The sequence below is a fragment of the Homarus americanus genome, unplaced genomic scaffold, assembly GCF_018991925.1.
Source record: "Homarus americanus isolate GMGI-L3 unplaced genomic scaffold, GMGI_Hamer_2.0 scaffold37032, whole genome shotgun sequence".
In the NCBI taxonomy this organism is placed as follows: Eukaryota; Metazoa; Arthropoda; class Malacostraca; order Decapoda; family Nephropidae; genus Homarus; species Homarus americanus.
In genome coordinates, this window is record NW_024731852.1 from 738470 (window position 1) to 757125 (window position 18656).

The 18656-nt window shown below is 36.7% G+C and overlaps 1 protein-coding gene across 1 annotated transcript; it reads right to left on the reverse strand.

Annotated features, from left to right (window-relative positions):
• Positions 1 to 1916: 1916 nt before the first annotated feature.
• On the reverse strand, positions 1917 to 17570 carry LOC121867910. The gene is made up of 4 exons (XM_042368046.1): positions 17328 to 17570; positions 13809 to 13951; positions 13162 to 13296; positions 1917 to 5451 (listed from the first exon to the last, which is right to left on the reverse strand). The coding sequence occupies exons 1-4, from the start codon at positions 17500 to 17502 to the stop codon at positions 4606 to 4608; spliced, it is 1299 nt and encodes a 432-aa protein (XP_042223980.1). The 5' UTR covers positions 17503 to 17570; the 3' UTR covers positions 1917 to 4605.
• Positions 17571 to 18656: the final 1086 nt, after the last annotated feature.

Consider the following 18656-nt stretch of genomic DNA (forward strand, 5'->3'; position numbering starts at 1 on the left):
CCTGACCTCGTGGTGACCTATCTCTTTCTACCTACAGCCAGTCTTCAAGCAACACCTCCTCCACTCCTGCCTGGCGGCCCTCGCTCCCGCCGGCGACCATGGCGATCCACAAGCTGTCCTCCTCTGGGCACCCTCACCAACCAGCTCTCTCCACATCACGCTTGTAACCATGCTGCCACTTCCCAGCACCAAGCTGCACTGTACATCCAATACAATATGTATACAGTGAGCACATTGTGAGTTTCCTTTCTCCATCCCATCCTGAGTGTGAACAAAATAACCCCTACCCCACAGTACCTCCCTGTTAGGTAGCTGCCTAATACCTACTACCTAAAATTTAAATAAATAAAAAAAATTCTTGGGAATACAAGAGTGATGCTGTTCTGTCACCCATCTGTGTACAATAATTATATCTATAACAAATTGGGCTGCAGTTGGATAACTTTTCAGACTCAATAAGTTTATCAAAATTTTAGTGTAAGTGTGTCATGATAGTTTCTCGAGGTTCTTGCTTAGTATGCTTGGGACTGTTGGATAGAGCCCTAGTTCTCATTACAACCAAACTATTGATGACACTCAACCATTCATGGGTCCATATTCTGGAACGAGGTGGTAATATCAACAGTATTTACCTAGATTTTGCCAAGGCTTTCGACAGTGTACCCCACGAAAGGCTGAAAATCAAACTGGAAGGGTACGGAATTCGGGGAAATGTCCAAGTGTGGATAGAAGACTTTTTACATGACTGCAAGCAGTGTGTGGTGATTAATGGCACAAAATCATCATCTGTACCTGTCACAAGCGGGGTACCACAGGGCAGTGTATTGGGCCCGCTGTTGTTTGTTTGTTTCAAAAATTACATGCCTGACGTTGTACACTGCCCCATACAAATAGTTGCGGATGACGCCAAGTTATTTCAGGAAATCAAGAACCAAGTGGACTGTGAAGAGCTGCAGCTCCAAAAATGGTCGAAGAAATGGCTTTTGAGATTCAATGTCACAAAGTGTAAGAGGATGCACCTGGGGTGTACCAACGGTAAGGAGGCGTATCATATGTCCCAACGGGATGAAGAAACCACTATTTGAGACTGAATGTGAGAAGGACCTAGGTGTGTATGTTGACAATGAGCTGAAGTTCTCGGGCATTTGCGAGAAGAAGGTAAATCAGGCAAATAAATTATTAGGTCTTATAAGATGGTCGTTCAGATATCTAGACGGTCAGTCCCTCGTAACAATCTTCAAGAGTAAAGTGCTTCCCCTGAAAAATTGGAGCGCCTGAGCTTGCCTAGCTTATACTACAGACAGGCAAGGGGCGACCTGAGCTGAGCTGTATAAGCATCTCAAGGGGCACTACTCAGTTGAGTGTCCTTAACTGGAGGATAAAAGTATGTGATGAGATATATTTATACTGTACAATGAACTTGATACATGGTGGCAGTAGAATTTCTTTCAGCCATACACTTCATTTTCCTAAGTTATAAATATTTAAATTCACATGTGGTGCTGTTAAATATGACATACAGTATATTATTATTTTATGCAAACAAATCTCACCTTTCTTATGATGAAAATGAAGTTACTTCCTCCACATATATTTCAAGACAAAACTTCAATGACATGCAAAATTCTTCAGCATGTATCTCAGATATACAGTACTAACTCAGGTGGCTGGCCCAGGGTGACTAAAACACACCTCTCTCTCTGTTATAAATGACATAGCTTATGGATAAACACATTTAAAAACTCCTTTCATCTTCTAAGCATTAATGGTGTGAAACATAAAATGAAAATAGTGTAGTTTTTCTTTTCTTTTTATTTCTCAAGTGTCATTAATCTGCTCAAGTAGAAAGTAATGTTTTTCCTAAGGAAATTCGTTCTGAATTGTACATCGAAATTAATTTAAGTGAAATAAATGTAGAGATTCAATTACTGTATTTTATCTTACAACTACATACATTGAGTGTCACTTCAAAAGGAAAAACTTCTTTCCATTTTTTTATATCTGTTGTCTAGTGTATGGACCTCCTAGAGTACCTACCGAGTTGAAGCATAGAAATACACAATAACAACATTTCTCTCCTATACACTTACTAGCACCTCAGTTTCAAAGATCGTTGGATTGTCATTCTACGGTCCTGTGGTAATAAAATACTCTAGCATGCGGTGGATATATTTTTTTTACTCCTGCAAGCCTTTTACTTCTTTATTGCAGGATGGTTAGAACCAAGAGCAAACACAGACTCTACCTTCATGTGCTGTCAATCATTCTGTTTTACTGCTGTAACAGATGTGGTGGTGAATGTGCTGATAACAATAGTTGAACATCAGTGAGCTACATCACTTGTCATGGAAGCTTTAAAGTCTTTCATCCTACATTCATGATGTTCTTCCGACAGAACAAGATCTACATATTGCATATACCATTTCTCATTCAAAAAACAACAAACATTATAATAACCATAAATTTCTAAAAAAAACAAAAAAACACATGTTAAAATCTAGTACTAGCAGTTACCAATTTATGAAGATCTGGTTTACAAAAATCTGAGGTACAGTAAAGAAAAAAAATCTGATTTATATATGAAAAATTCAAAGTTACGATTTTCTTTTTCATAAATCTTTACAGCATCGGTAGATAATAAGGTGCTGACAAACTAAAAATGATGTATAGTTTTGTACTGTACTGTATTAACCCCTTCATGGGGATGCCACTTTTACATTTTATATGGCTGATGCCAGACTTTTTTATTCAGCTAACAGGGAACCCCATTCAGAAAGAAGGGGTTAATAGTGGTTAACTAAGCTAAAAAATAAAATACATTAATGTTATAGTTATCATGGCTCATAATATTGCTGGTCACTACATGAAACCGTGGCAAAAAACTGATACAAGACATTTCAACTGCAGGAATACTAATGTGTTTAGTATCCTGGAATTTGATCTGATGTTCGTGGAAAGTGTAACATGTTAAATGGCTAAGTTTATCATTTCATCATCAGCTAAAACCTCATCAAAAATCAATCTAGTGAAAGCAAAACATCTCAAAATGCATATTGCCTGTAGTACTGCATGAAAAATGCAACAGACTTAGTGTTGGTGCACAACCACTCAAATTAAAACTACTGTATATGTCTTGGCTGGGCCTCATAGTCATGCACTGTACCACAAGGAGTGGTGCAGTGTCTCAGAAGTCTTTGTGTTCATCACTGCATGTAATTCAGTTATTTTATTTGTTATTGGGTTTAATCATTGTGTACACCAATTTTTTTCATTAACGTTTTGTAGCATCTTAAGACATTTTGGGATTTTTTGCCAAAAGAATGTACAGTATCTCTGTTTTTATAATGCGAATCTATGGAAAATTGTATCGTAGTCTGATTTACTAAAGATTGATTCACGAAAGTTTTTTCAAGAAAGGAACCCTTTCATAAATTGGGGAATGCCTGTAGTACTAAAAAATGGTTAATTTCTTTGACAACATAGGGATTGTCACCATTAGTCAAATGCAGGAAAGAACAAGACAAAACACAGTATTTAACATAAATTAAAAATCTTCAAACTATAAGTACATAAATACTGAATGATAGATATACTTACACTCCTTTATAGGTTTACAGGGTGTTCCCCTTTTTTATTAAAGAAAATCCCATACTCTTAAAATGTAATTTTAGCAAATATACAAATCATGTACAGTCGTACTGTACATATTTGCTAGCATACACGACACTGAAATATAGACATAACATGATTGCTCGATACACAATATCTAGGTCTGCAGGAAAACACTTACCTTTTCTATCATGTGTAACAGGCAAAACGTTAAAAGAACTTTTCCATACACTTACTCATTCTTAGTGTAATAGAAAATGAGCATGATACCAGAGTAAGCACTAAATTTGGTGTTTCCAAACAAGAAAGGAAGGAATGAGCAAATCTGAGTTCCAAGTTCTAAGACAACCAGGGTGAAGAACAGAATACATAACACAAAGAGTGAGGCCAGCAACAATGCCTAACTCTCATGAATGAACTTATCTTGAAGAAGCAGTGGTGGCACACGTTGTTCCACTACAGTGATCCTACAAAATATTCTTTAAAGTTATAAGTACACACCACATAATTACTGTACCGTACTCTATTTTTTGACAACTCTGGCCAATCACATGTCCCACTATAGATGTGAATAAAGCACAATTGATACCTAGACAGACAGCTCATTTAATTTCTTAGCTTGCTTCACACATATCAAGCTTCAACTCAGTCACAGCTACTAAAATTTAGTTTGGGTACATCATAGTAGAACAACATGAAAGGTTCTGTGTGGGAGATACTGACCATATTGATAACCTATTATTGACTGTTTGACATTCCATATTATTATGTAAACAAATTTGTATCTTTTTTTTTCAATTAATTTTAAGTTAACAGTTATAACAGGGTAGTTATGTGGTAATTTTGATATCAAAGAAGTATTTTCTATACACATTAGTTCTAACTCATATACAGGTAGTTATTATTAAATCTACATTTCGTTGGTTTTGTAATATAAAAGAAATACAACAGAGTACTGAAGCACCAGTACAGTTGTATAGTTAAAAAGAGGTATAATTATTGTTTGTTCAATGAAGACTCTAAGACCACTGACGCTTGTTCTACACATCTCAATGCCTCTTTTAAGGCTTGTGGATTATTGACCTCAGTCACCTGTTGTACTGCTTGTTCAAGTGCTGTTAACAGTTTGAAACGGTCAGTACTCACAGAATCAATGTCTTCGGACAAGTCAGGAAGAGTCTGAATTTCTGTGACATTTTCCAATTCAGCCTTAATATCTTGTGCAGAAATAATATGTGTTGCAACATTCCCTTCATCTGACGTCTCCTGGATAAAGTGTAAAGTAAGATAGCCATCTGACATACCAAAAAAGTGCTTTTCATCTGCCCGATTATCAACATTATCGTCTATAATTCTTCTGGTTTCACTACTAACAAAAATTTTTTGTTCAGGTTCACGTTCATGGGTCAACACTTTAGCATCTTCTTCCAGTGTGACCTGACAGAACTTACTTGTTTGCATATTACATATAATGCGTCTTAGGATTGTTCTTATATCTTTCAAAATAGGAAAGAAGCACCTGTCCCCATTCGAGGTTTCACCAATCCTGAAGTTTTCACGAGAAAACTGAGTCACTAAAGATTTTATTGCTTTTGGGGATGTGATATCGTCTTGAGTCACTAGTTTGGTGATGTATTCCACTATGTCAGGATGCACTGGAAGTACTCTCTCTTCAGACATTTCATTTTGATGATTCTGATGGTGTCCTGCTCGACTAATGGCAACCACATATCGCTCCTCTCCCTCTACCTCACCATTTATAATTGCTTGTTTTAACATTCTGGCAAATTTTCCTTTGATCTTCTTACTTGTTTCTGCTGCTACAGCAAAATCTGGATATGCCTGTAAATAAGAAAAAATCAACACTTATCTCTTATACGTACAATGTTAGTTGGCTAAATAATTTAAATACTAGAATAAAATCTAATACTATACATTTTATATGTCCCTTTCACAGGTAACCTATGAAGTCTTTTTTAATATTATACACTGTACTGCTTTGGAAGTCCCCGAATAACAAATGTCTGACTTATGAACACTTGTATATTTATGTACAGTAGCTAAAAAGAGCAGCTGTGCATATTCTGTGTTAAACAACATGAGACCACAGACGATAGGTATTGAGATATGCATGTCGTCTCCTAATACTATGTGATAGCAATCACTTAACCATTTATTTTATTCCTATATGCCAACCCACCCCCTGGTTGGATACTGAGTGGCGGTGGGTGAAGGCACACATACCAACCCTCCGGAGACATCACAAGTTGTAAGTATAATTTTGGAAGTCATCAGACCCAACCCGTCAGATGCTATTGTGCAGTACAAACAAATCTCCATATGGTCTTGGTATTTTATTAGTAATAAAATGTTTTAAAAATATTTTTAAATAATAATTATAAAAAAAATGCTGCATTGCCATTTGGCAATTATTTCACAGGACACCAGACAGAGAACCACCAAGACCCCCACACCTCTCCTCCCTTCCCTTCCCTTCCTACTCCCCTCTCCCCCGCTCTAAGGGCTAACTCTAGCGCCTGTAAGAAATGTTAATTCCTTTCTTTTTTTAACCTAATAATACAAGGTAATTATTAATATTTTTTGGTACATTCTGTATTAACGATTGCTGTTTACATATAACAGTAAAAAACAAAAAACAACAACAACAAAAACATATATTTACCTGAAATAATGTGCTGAAAAAGAAAAACAGTGCATCTTACAGCTTGGCCAGGTAATGGGATCCTGAGATTCCTGACACCTCCCTCCTCTCCTGCTCCGTCTCCTAAACACAACACTAACTCCCGCGGACGTAAGAAATGTTTATTCTCTTTTTATTTTTAACCTTATGATAATACAGTACAGTCAACCCTCACTTTACGCGGTTAATTCAACCCACAGGGTACCGCGGAAAGTGAGAAACGCGTAAAGTGAACAACATAACATATGGAATTAATTGAAATAGAGACCGGGCCGACTCCCAAACTCCACTTTTTGACGACACACAACTATGTTGTCGTAAAAATATTATCTTAACTTTATGATGGTATGCACACACAATTAATAATGAAGAGAAATATCAATAATATTAGGTTTTTTAACACTTACATTAGTAGAAAAGATGGCTGGGCACACGGGGATGGGCGGTTGGTTCCGAGGCAGAGGGCAGATTACTGGCCCTCACCTGTATCAATTGTATCACTATCCACCACAGAGGTTTGCAGGGCCTCTTTGTCAAACCCCTCAAAGTCCATATAAGTCCATATCCTCACTATAATTATCACTATCACTGACTTGGGCCGGCTGTGGTGGGTGGCGGGTGAAGAACTCGGTAATGTTTTGATGACTGGGCGACCTTGTGCGCACCATGCTCGCGCCGCTTACACAACATGGCGGATGGCGAGAGAGGGCGGGAGGTTTGGATCCAAAAATGGCGTGGCTCGCCAGCCGCTCTCCGCGTAAAGGCGTACACACACCGCGGAATGTGAGCATTCCTGTTTCGGCAGGGTACCGCGTAAACGTGGAAACGCGGAATGTGGGACCGCGTAAAGCGAGGGTTGACTGTATTTATTTTTTATTTTTGCACATTCTGTATGAACGATTATGTATACACGTAAGAGAGGAAAAAACAAACAAACAAAAATTAAACATGAATATCAACCCGAAATTATGCGTTGAACAATAACAGAATTCTCAGCTCAGCCTCACCCGCTGAGTGCTCCTGGGAGGCTCAGTAGGAGACTCTGCTACTTAATTATGTGCCATCTCCACAGATATTATTCCTTGTTATCCCTTGATTAGGATATTATTTCTCGTTTTACCCCATTTATTTATCATTTCACATTGACAATGGGTTTTCAGGAACACATCCCAATTGTTAAATAAAGGATGCCTGTAGAGTATTCTGAGAATCAGCGAGTTTGGCCGGATGATGCTCATCGTTCATGCGATTTTTTTCATCGTAAATAGGGAGGTGGTCTTAAAACATCAAAATCTCTAAAGTGAAATATTGTAAATGAGGCACTCAGCATTAGAGAGGGGTGAAGTACCACCCCGGGCAAAATGCGTTTTTTGATGGATATCACTACTTTCACCCTTCCTCTACAGGTTGTGATTTCGCCTCAGGCCAGGAGCTACGTATCTGGTTGTGCACTCAGTCAATGAAGGTGGCAACATCCCGTTCAGTGTGAGAGGAGCGCGAGCCAATGACAGCACGCCTCCCTCGGACCATACCCCCTGAGGCAGCCAATCACAATGGATTTCCCCTCGCTACGTCACAGCTCCTCGGCCAATCCGCATGCCTAGATACTGCCTACTTGTACAGCATAAGGAGGTTCAGTGTACTTTCTACTGCTATTTTTGATAACTTTTCGGCATAACATTGACGTTATACGTGTTCCACGGGTGTGAGAAGAGCTGTGCAATATCTGCCCGATATTAGAGCAAGACTCGAGTGAGGCCAGGCCTTCTGGTGTGGGTTCAGGAGCCCATTATTCCTGAGCGTGTGTTTAGTGACGACAGTGCTCACGTGGATACCCCAGGAATGCTTGGTGATAGTGATAGTGATTTTGGTATACAGTATAACGTCGATTTAAAGCGATTTAATTTTAAATTATTGATTTAAAGTGATGCCTACAATTAAGGACAATGTATTAATTTAAAGCGAATCTTTCATATTTTACGCGAGTCATTCTGGCGCAACATATGGAAATACACACTATTTTAAAATTTGCGTCTAATGTTTACCGCCAGACGCGTCTCTGGGCACACTACATGGCTGCCTGCCACCCTCCCACACCCTCACGCATCTTCAGTTCTAGCAGTGGCGCTCTAGTGAACGGACATATTGTGTGACACTATCTCTTTCTACCACGTGCATCAACCATCGCCACGATGTCCAAGAGGCCAGCCACTACATCATTAACTACCCCCAAAGACCATGAAATCAAGGCAAGCAATTACATTGGAGCAGGAAATCAAGGTGCTGGAAGCACCGCAGTGAGGAAATGGTGCTTCACGTATGGGGTGCCAATTTGGACAGTGATGTGGATGATGCACTGGTCGAGTTGGGCTCTGCATCTTCAGAGGATGAATTGCCTAACTAAAATTGAGTGAAAATCTATTTTAGATCACATAAAGTAATTAAAAAATTAGTTGAGGGGAAAGTGAAAGTGTTTGGTGAGTCGGACGAGAGGCGGGTGGTGTGCGGCGCCAGCGTGACCACCCTCTCACAACAGCTGATTGCTAGTATACAGAGCATTTCGCATCTCGTAATTTTAGCTTTGTTGATTAAGGCCATTAAAGTTATATGCACTCCTCAGGATTTATATAACTTCAAGTTACTACAATCTTCAGGAATAATAAAACGAAGGAACTAAACAAAGTAAGATTGTAAAACTATTATCATAATACTGTTCTGGTTTTACCAAAGATTATGCAAACTTTCTCCGCATTTCTATGTTAATTACGTTGAGGGGGGTTAATGGCGGGAGGGATGAGTGTAGTGGTGTTTCCTTATTATTACACATTATTATACTTAACAATATTATAAATCTTTGGCTAATAATAAGGACGGAAAGATAAATACTGATAGGCAAATGAGTTTTTTATTACAGAGTATTATATATTTTTGGGGGTGGGTTTGGGAGGTTTATGGGGGAATGGGTATGAGACGAGTGCTGTTTTTGGTGATCATTAACTTGTTTTACAGTACTAGCTAAGATGAGACGAGTGCTGTTTTTGGTGATCATTAACTTGTTTTACAGTACTAGCTAAGATGAGACGAGTGCTGTTTTTGGTGATCATTAACTTGTTTTACAGTACTAGCTAAGATGAGACGAGTGCTGTTTTTGGTGATCATTAACTTGTTTTACAGTATTAGCTAAGATGAGACGAGTGCTGTTTTTGGTGATCATTAACTTGTTTTACAGTATTAGCTAAGATGAGACGAGTGCTGTTTTTGGTGATCATTAACTTGTTTTACAGTACTAGCTAAGATGAGACGAGTGCTGTTTTTGGTGATCATTAACTTGTTTTACAGTATTAGCTAAGATGAGACGAGTGCTGTTTTTGGTGATCATTAACTTGTTTTACAGTATTAGCTAAGATGAGACGAGTGCTGTTTTTGGTGATCATTAACTTGTTTTACAGTACTAGCTAAGATGAGACGAGTGCTGTTTTTGGTGATCATTAACTTGTTTTACAGTATTAGCTAAGATGAGACGAGTGCTTTTTGGTGATCATTAACTTGTTTTACAGTATTAGCTAAGATGAGACGAGTGCTGTTTTTGGTGATCATTAACTTGTTTTACAGTACTAGCTAAGATGAGACGAGTGCTGTTTTTGGTGATCATTAACTTGTTTTACAGTATTAGCTAAGATGAGACGAGTGCTGTTTTTGGTGATCATTAACTTGTTTTACAGTATTAGCTAAGATGAGACGAGTGCTGTTTTTGGTGATCATTAACTTGTTTTACAGTATTAGCTAAGATGAGACGAGTGCTGTTTTTGGTGATCATTAACTTGTTTTACAGTACTAGCTAAGATGAGACGAGTGCTGTTTTTGGTGATCATTAACTTGTTTTACAGTATTAGCTAAGATGAGACGAGTGCTGTTTTTGGTGATCATTAACTTGTTTTACAGTATTAGCTAAGATGAGACGAGTGCTGTTTTTGGTGATCATTAACTTGTTTTACAGTACTAGCTAAGATGAGACGAGTGCTGTTTTTGGTGATCATTAACTTGTTTTACAGTATAGCTAAGATGAGATTTGAAAGTTGTTTTGGTGATCATTAACTTGTTTTACAGTACTAGCTAAGATGAGACGAAAGTGCTGTTTCTTGGTGATCATTAACTTGTTTTACAGTATTAGCTAAGATGAGACGAGTGCTGTTTTTGGTGATCATTAACTTGTTTTACAGTACTAGCTAAGATGAGACGAGTGCTGTTTTTGGTGATCATTAACTTGTTTTACAGTATTAGCTAAGATGAGACGAGTGCTGTTTTTGGTGATCATTAACTTGTTTTACAGTATTAGCTAAGATGAGACGAGTGCTGTTTTTGGTGATCATTAACTTGTTTTACAGTACTAGCTAAGATGAGACGAGTGCTGTTTTTGGTGATCATTAACTTGTTTTACAGTACTAGCTAAGATGAGACGAGTGCTGTTTTTGGTGATCATTAACTTGTTTTACAGTATTAGCTAAGATGAGACGAGTGCTGTTTTTGGTGATCATTAACTTGTTTTACAGTATTAGCTAAGATGAGACGAGTGCTGTTTTGGTGATCGTGCTTTTTTACAGTACTAACTAAGATGAAACAGTGCTGTTTTTGTGATCATTAACTTGTTTTAGTATTAGCTAAGATGAGCTAAGATGCTACGATTGCTGTTTTGGTGATCATTAACTTGTTTTACAGTACTAGCTAAGATGAGACGAGTGCTGTTTTTGGTGATCATTAACTTGTTTTACAGTATTAGCTAAGATGAGACGAGTGCTGTTTTTGGTGATCATTAACTTGTTTTACAGTACTAGCTAAGATGAGACGAGTGCTGTTTTTGGTGATCATTAACTTGTTTTACAGTACTAGCTAAGATGAGACGAGTGCTGTTTTTGGTGATCATTAACTTGTTTTACAGTATTAGCTAAGATGAGACGAGTGCTGTTTTTGGTGATCATTAACTTGTTTGCAGTACAGTACCCTCAGTTAACGAACTCAATCCGTTCCAGAAGGTCGTTCGTTAACCGAAAAGTTCGTTAACCGAAACCATTGTTTCAATGGGTTTTTGGGTAATTGGTTCCAGCTCACCGAAAATTTCCTAAATTCAACAAAAATGGTAGAAAAGTTCACTTACTTTGAGGTGTGTATGTAGAAGGCTCCTGGATGATGATGATGATGATGGGAATTACAATGGGGGTGGAGGAGAAGGAAGAAGAGAAGGCATTGGGGTGGAAGAGAAGTCACCCCATGGCACCATTTCACCCATAAAATTTTAGTTCTCTTGGTGTATTTCAAGATTATTTTCTTTAAATCAACACTGTACTGCATTATATATTGTCAATATGTAAAATATATTTCAAAATGACCAATAATTTGCTTGGAAACACAGAAAAAAGCGTTTAGTTGAAGAGAGTCTCAAGCAAGATGTTACCTCCAGTGAAAACAGAGAGACTAACGCCTGTTTGCTGTGTTAAGAGGCTGGATGCTGCGCTTTAAACTAGTCACTTTACCTTCAATTATGTTCAATAATTGTTAAAATGACTAAAAAATTGAATATTAAACTTTTAAAATTATTGAATAGTATAAACTTCTTGATATTTACTAAAATAGTTAGGAATTTAAGCCCTAGAACCGATTAATGTATTGGCGGACTGATACTAAAGCTGGTTGCCCGGCCAGTGCAAGCGAAAACATGTTGAGGTCGGTTCGTAAGAAATTCGTTAACCGAATTTTTGTTCGTTAACCGAATTGAAGATCCTTATGGAAGGCAGTTCGTTAACCGAAATTTCGTTAACCGAGGCGTTCGTTAAACGAGGGGTCACTGTACTAGCTAAGATGAGACGAGTGCTGTTTTTGGTGATCATTAACTTGTTTTACAGTACTAGCTAAGATGAGACGAGTGCTGTTTTTGGTGATCATTAACTTGTTTTACAGTATTAGCTAAGAAAATTTTGCAGAAAAATGCGATTATTGTTGGTTTGAAGATCAAACAACTGTACATGATGGGTAGTTATTCTCATTCGACTCGTGATAAAATAATAACTATTCACAATACTGTACTAACTTCCAGTTTTCACATTTCACTAGCAGATGGATTGAGCTGCACAATAAAAAAAAAGAACACTCTAGCTTAAAAACAAAAAAAGTTATAGCCATTTGATTTTTGAAAAACTTTAAACGCGTTTTTCTTCACTTTTTAAATTTGACGCTTCGCCCCCTTCTAATGCTGAGCGCCTCAAATCAGGAAAGTGTAAATCAGGGATACCTGTACTGGTATTAAAGGAGTGTGGTGCAAGACAAATGTAGAAGGTACTATAAGAGCAAAGGGGAAAAGAAACAAGTAGACGAGATACTCCACTCACACTCCATCATATCCTCCACAGTAAGCACGATACCATTAGGGTTTCAATGAAAACATATAGAAAATAGCACCATAAAGTCACAGGTTTTTAATACAATATTTATAATAATTAAAAAGTCAATTATACTGTGACTGTAAGTTTAAAATCTTTATATATATATTTTCTTAAAATGAAGACTATCTTCACTAAATAAATATGCTAGTTTTCACTTTCTGAAAAAGTAATTTGACATAAAAAATACAACTGACCAAATACCTTACATTTCGGTACTTGGAGTCATACCATGGATTTTGTTCAAATTTAATACAAAGGTGCTACTTAACATGTTGATTAAGGATCTGGTTTCACAATTAAAAAATTAGAGTAATTAGTGGTAATTAATGACCTGCGAAATAATTAAAGATACTGTATGCCAAATTTATATTTAACAACCTGGATTAAGTATAAACTCCCAGGTACTGTATATCCTACCTTGATAGTTCTAATGCTCATCTTTGCAGGGCAGTCACTCTTAATGGTGCGGTAGGGTTTCCTCTTCTTCTTCGGTGGTTCCATTGGGTCAGGATTGTCGACTATTTCCTCTTTTATCTTGTTTTCATTTTTTCTCTGTAATTTTGAGAATTTTATGTATTTTTTTCCTACATACAGAGACAAACTATATAACAAATGTTTTCAATAGGGAACATTTAAATATTAAACTATGGTTATACTTCTGAAGGATATCCTGTAGAAAAGAAAAGCTGACAGTTTTCCAAAAAGATTAAATCATCCTGAACAAAAAGCCCTACTATCTGATATAAATAACATAAAAAAACAAGAATTAAGAAACACATACATTCATTTACATCATATTCCAATAAGTGAAAGCATAAATCTTTTGTGTAAATGGTTAGTTAGTACGGATCCGTGAGAACAATATGAATACTTTTCAGCATATGCAGATGAAGACAGTAACTTGAGGTCTAATAGAGTTTAAGCAGTGATATGAGTCACAACTTTCAACTCATAAACTGGTACTATGATGAACCCCAACTCCATGACTTGTGAGAGGAAGTTCTACCCTCACATCAGTGTCTTCACAAAATAATGAAGTTGATGAAACTTGAAACTAGACGTACCTTCCAATAAGCTCTTCCTCGACGACAGTCTTTATTAACCACTTTGTTTATAACAAAGGGTGCATAGTCATTGAGGCACACACCCTGAGGAGGTGCACCCTGAAGCTTGGGAAGAACCCAATGGATGCTGTCTTTTTTATCATCTGTCAACATACAATACAAGTTACATAATCATCTAAGAAAAAATCTGTACTGTACTAATGTGTTACTCCTTAATGATGTAGCTATAAAATAAAGGCACCACCTTTATTTTTTCATAAGATCTGTACTGATACATTCAATCTAATGCATAGAATGTAATAACAGTGAAGGATCAAGGATAAAATGAGTGTGAACTTATAAAAATGTGGATCCAAGTTCTGTAGAACGGACTATGTTTCATTTGTTTGCTATCATGTAGGAGACTCTTGGGATAAAACAAATCTAACAGCCAATAAAATGAATCAATCAAACTAAACTTTTCTAAAAACCTATTGATAAAGGATACTTTCTATTTATCATCGTTGGTTGTATCTCTGTCAGAAGTGATTAGCCTTACAGTTTCTAGCCAGATAATAAAAACACTGAGCAACCCTTGCTTTTGGAAATCTAAAGCCTGATCTTCAGAAGACCTTTTCCTTTTAATTTTCATTTTATATATTAAATGACTACATTATATCAATATTGATCCCTTAAAAAATCCCAAGTAATAAGGTGACACCCTTTTCTACACCTTTACCCAAGATATATAACTCTGACAATTTTCTTTGTTCAGAGGTAGAAATATAACTTTAACAAGCAATTCAGTTTAGATGTAGAATCAGGATGACATTAAATAACTGAAATCTTTTGATGGGATGTTCAATGATATTTAAGTTTTAATGCACAAATATTTACCTGTTAGTCAGTCCAGCAAAGGTTAATACTGTATTGTCTTTTTCAAGTAAATGATCTCACCTATTAACTTAGCTACAGTCTTTTAAGACAACAGTACACAAACGAACTGGTACCATTCCAGTGGATATATTATATTTATTTTCGAAAGTTCTCTCTCCCTTTTTCCTTGCTCCCCCACTGATTTACATTCTATGCATTAAATAAACATATTTCTAAAGATCCTGTTAAAAAGACTGTAAGGAGTGGTGCCCTGATCCTATAGTTTTATCAACAATTCTGCTGAAGGAATAAAGTAATGACCCTCTCCAATAAAAAATCATTTCAGCTCTGCAGTCTCTTGTTTCTTATAATTTTTCCACCGTATCTTTGACACTATTTTGTTTACATGCCTAAAATATAAATTCTTTGGGAGAAGCAAGGAAAAATGAGTGTAAGCATATGCAAATAAGAATATTTCTGAGGATGAAATGGTAATCCTAGAGCAGATGGCTAACACCAAAAACTGTTGTTTGATTTCGTAAATTTTTTCCACAAGTGTTCTTTGGATGATGAAAGTAAGTAATAAAAATAATAACAAAATGTACAGAAGCTAATAAAACCTGACCGAAGCAACCCAAAAAACCTACCTAACCTTACATAACTTCCTAGCCATATTAAACAGAAAGTATTTGCTTTGATATTTGGTACAAATGAAAGCAACTTTGTTGAAGCATCATAGTGTAAGTTTACGTTTTTTGTGGACGAGAGTATTATACGCTCGGACTGAACAGGTCAGTTGTAAACAAATACAGCAGACAACAATACGCACCGACAACGGCAGATTTTTGGGGGTAAATTTTATGGTAAATATTTAATTTCTTTGCATACATGAAGAAATTAATTATTTACCAAAAATACAATTTCGAAAAATCTGCCGAGTCACTTCATGTCGTCTATTTCTTTACACTGACTCACTCGGTCCAAGCATACTCTCGTAAGAACATAAGAATGGAGGAAACTGCAGCGGACCTATTGGCCCAAACTGGGCAGTCCCATTTACACCCAACCCCTATGCTTGAAGCTATCCAGCATATTCAAGTTAATGATGATATTTGGTAACTTGTTCCAGTCGTCCACTACTCTATTTCCAAACCAATGTTTACCTATTTCACGCCTAAATCTAAATTTGTCTAATTTAAAACCATTGTTACGAGTTCGCTCCTGGTTGGATAGTTTGAGTACCTTTGTAATGTCCCCTTTGTTCAGCCCTGACTTCCATTTATACATCTCGATCATGTCGCCCCTCACTCTACGTCTCTCGAGGGAGTGCAATTTAAGATGCTTTAACCTGTCTCTGTACTCAAGGTTCCTGATGCCCGGAATTAGTCTTGTCATTCTCCACTGGATTCTTTCCAAGGATTTTATATCCATTCTGTAATACGGTGACCAGAACTGAACTGCGTAATCCAGGTGAGGTTTCACAAGCGCAAGATATAATCTTAAGATGACCTCGCTAGTCTTGTAACTAACACTCCTTTGTATGAACCCAAGTACTTTATTAGCTTTGTTTTGAGCAAATACACATTGTTTACTTGGCTTAAGATTCCTACTTATCATTACTCCTAAATCTCTCTCACAGTCGGATTTCTCAATAACATCGTTGTTCATCTGGTATCTGGTTTCCCTGTTTACGTCTCCTATACTGAGTACTTTACATTTGTCCACATTGAATTTCATGCCATTTTTCAAACCATTCGAAAAATTTGTTTAGATCTTCCTGTAGTTTTGCGGAGTCCTCGTCAGATTTAATTACACGGCCTATTTTAGTGTCATCAGCAAATTTACTTATGTTGCTGTCTACGCCTATATCTATGTCGTTTATGTATATAATAAATAATAATGGTCCAAGTACTGAGCCTTGCGGAACTCCACTAGTGACGTTGCTCCAATGGGATTTAGTGCCATTAATGCTCACGCGCTGTTTTCTGTCCTGTAACCACGCCCTAATCCATTTTAGAATATCGCCTTTAATGCCATGAGCCTCCACTTTTCTTATTAGTCTTTCATGGGGTCCACAAAAAACGTAAAATTACACCATGACACTTCAACAAAGCTGCTTTTATTGGTACCAAATATTTAAATAAGTTGTTTTTGTTGAATATGGCTGCACCCCCCCACCCCCAGGAAGTTAGGTAGGTTTCTTTGGTTGGTTAGGTCAGATTCTATTAGGTTCTAGTAAATGTCACCTATTTTAAAATACTTACTATAATGATAAGAACATCTATGGAAAAACTGAAAGAAATCTGTTGTTCGTCGGTCCCCCGTGGGATTTTTATTTTGTTCATTAAAACTTAAACATCATTAAACATTCCATCAAAAGATTTCAATTAATTAATGTCATCTGATACAACACCTCAACTAAATTACTTACTAAAGTTATATTTCTACCTCTGAAAATAAAAATGAGTCAGATATCATTTTTTTTAATACAAGATCCTGGTTAAACTACAATAGTGTTTAGGGTAATAGGAAGAATTTCAAGATTTTCACAATGCCAAAAATTTTCTGTCTCAATTTTATGGATCTTGACATATAATTTCTAAAAAACCACAATAACAATTAACCTACAGACAATAGAATTAATTAAAAACACATTCTCCTTACAGTGTTTCTCAACATTACGAGTTGAGAACCAGAAATTATATTGAAAAAGATGATCTCTTAGGTCCTTCAGCTCTGCCACACTGTTCAACACTCCCACTACTTTCTCGTCATCTATGTGAATTATTCTTAATTTCTCTAGAATAACTTCATCGTATCTTCTAAATCTTGCTTCCATAGTTCCATTTAAAGATAGATATTAGGTAGTTAGTGTAGTCTATGGTTGTTGTTGTTCTGGTGCACTAACCGACCAGCTCAATGTTTATCTTTCATACAATAATTTTCAGTTGTATAAAATTCTCCTCTTAAGTTTTTTATATATTATTGTTTAATATTACATACAATTAAATTATAAATATATATTGGTAATTAGTTGGTGAAAAAGGATAAATTATTTTTTTAAAGTAGGTTTGTACTCTTCCATTTGTCTTCCTCCTTTCAAATTCTTTTATTGAGATATCAGTATATTATTTTGGTGTGCAATTATTATTAATATAGCTGAATATTATTATTCACTTTCATAAATATTAAGAAAAAATAATTTGTCATAAATTTAGACAATAGGTATATCGAGTAGACGCCTGTAGCCTCGATTTTGATTAATTGGTTGATTTTACGGGGAATTCATCTCAAATACAATATGGGAAAGAATAACAATTTCAAGTAAGCATTTATTTTATACTACATTAATAGAACTCCGAGGCAGTGGTGTCAGTGCCGGGTTAAGACTTTCGTAGGCCTTAGGCACCTCCAAGATATGGGGCCCCATTTTTTTACGGGAATTAGCCAACCCGGGCACAGGTCGAACGACCAACAATGGGGCCTAGGGGGCGAAAAATTGGGAACAGGAAGAAATTAAAAATAGAGAAGAAAAAGCTTATACTGAGTTAATCTACGCCATGAAGATGCCGGAAAACCAGCTTTTTAAAGTGAGACAGATTGTATAAGTATGGAAACAGAAGAAGGCATATGTATATAATAAATAATAATGGTCCAAGTACTGAGCCTTGGGGAACTCCACTAGTGACGGTGCTCCAATGAGATTTAGTGCCGTTTATGCTCACTCGCTGTTTCCTGTCCCATAACCACGCCCTAATCCATTTAAGGATGTCACCTTTGATGCCATGAGCTTCTACCTTTCTAATTAGTCTTTCGTGGGGGACTCTGTCGAAGGCTTTGCTAAAGTCGAGATATACCACATCATAATTGTGCCCCTCGTCCACCGATTCGAAAACTGATGAAAAGAATGTTAATAGATTAGTTAGACATGAACGCCCGCTTGTGAAGCCATGTTGGGAATCATTGATCAACTTGTGCTTCTCCAGGTGGTTT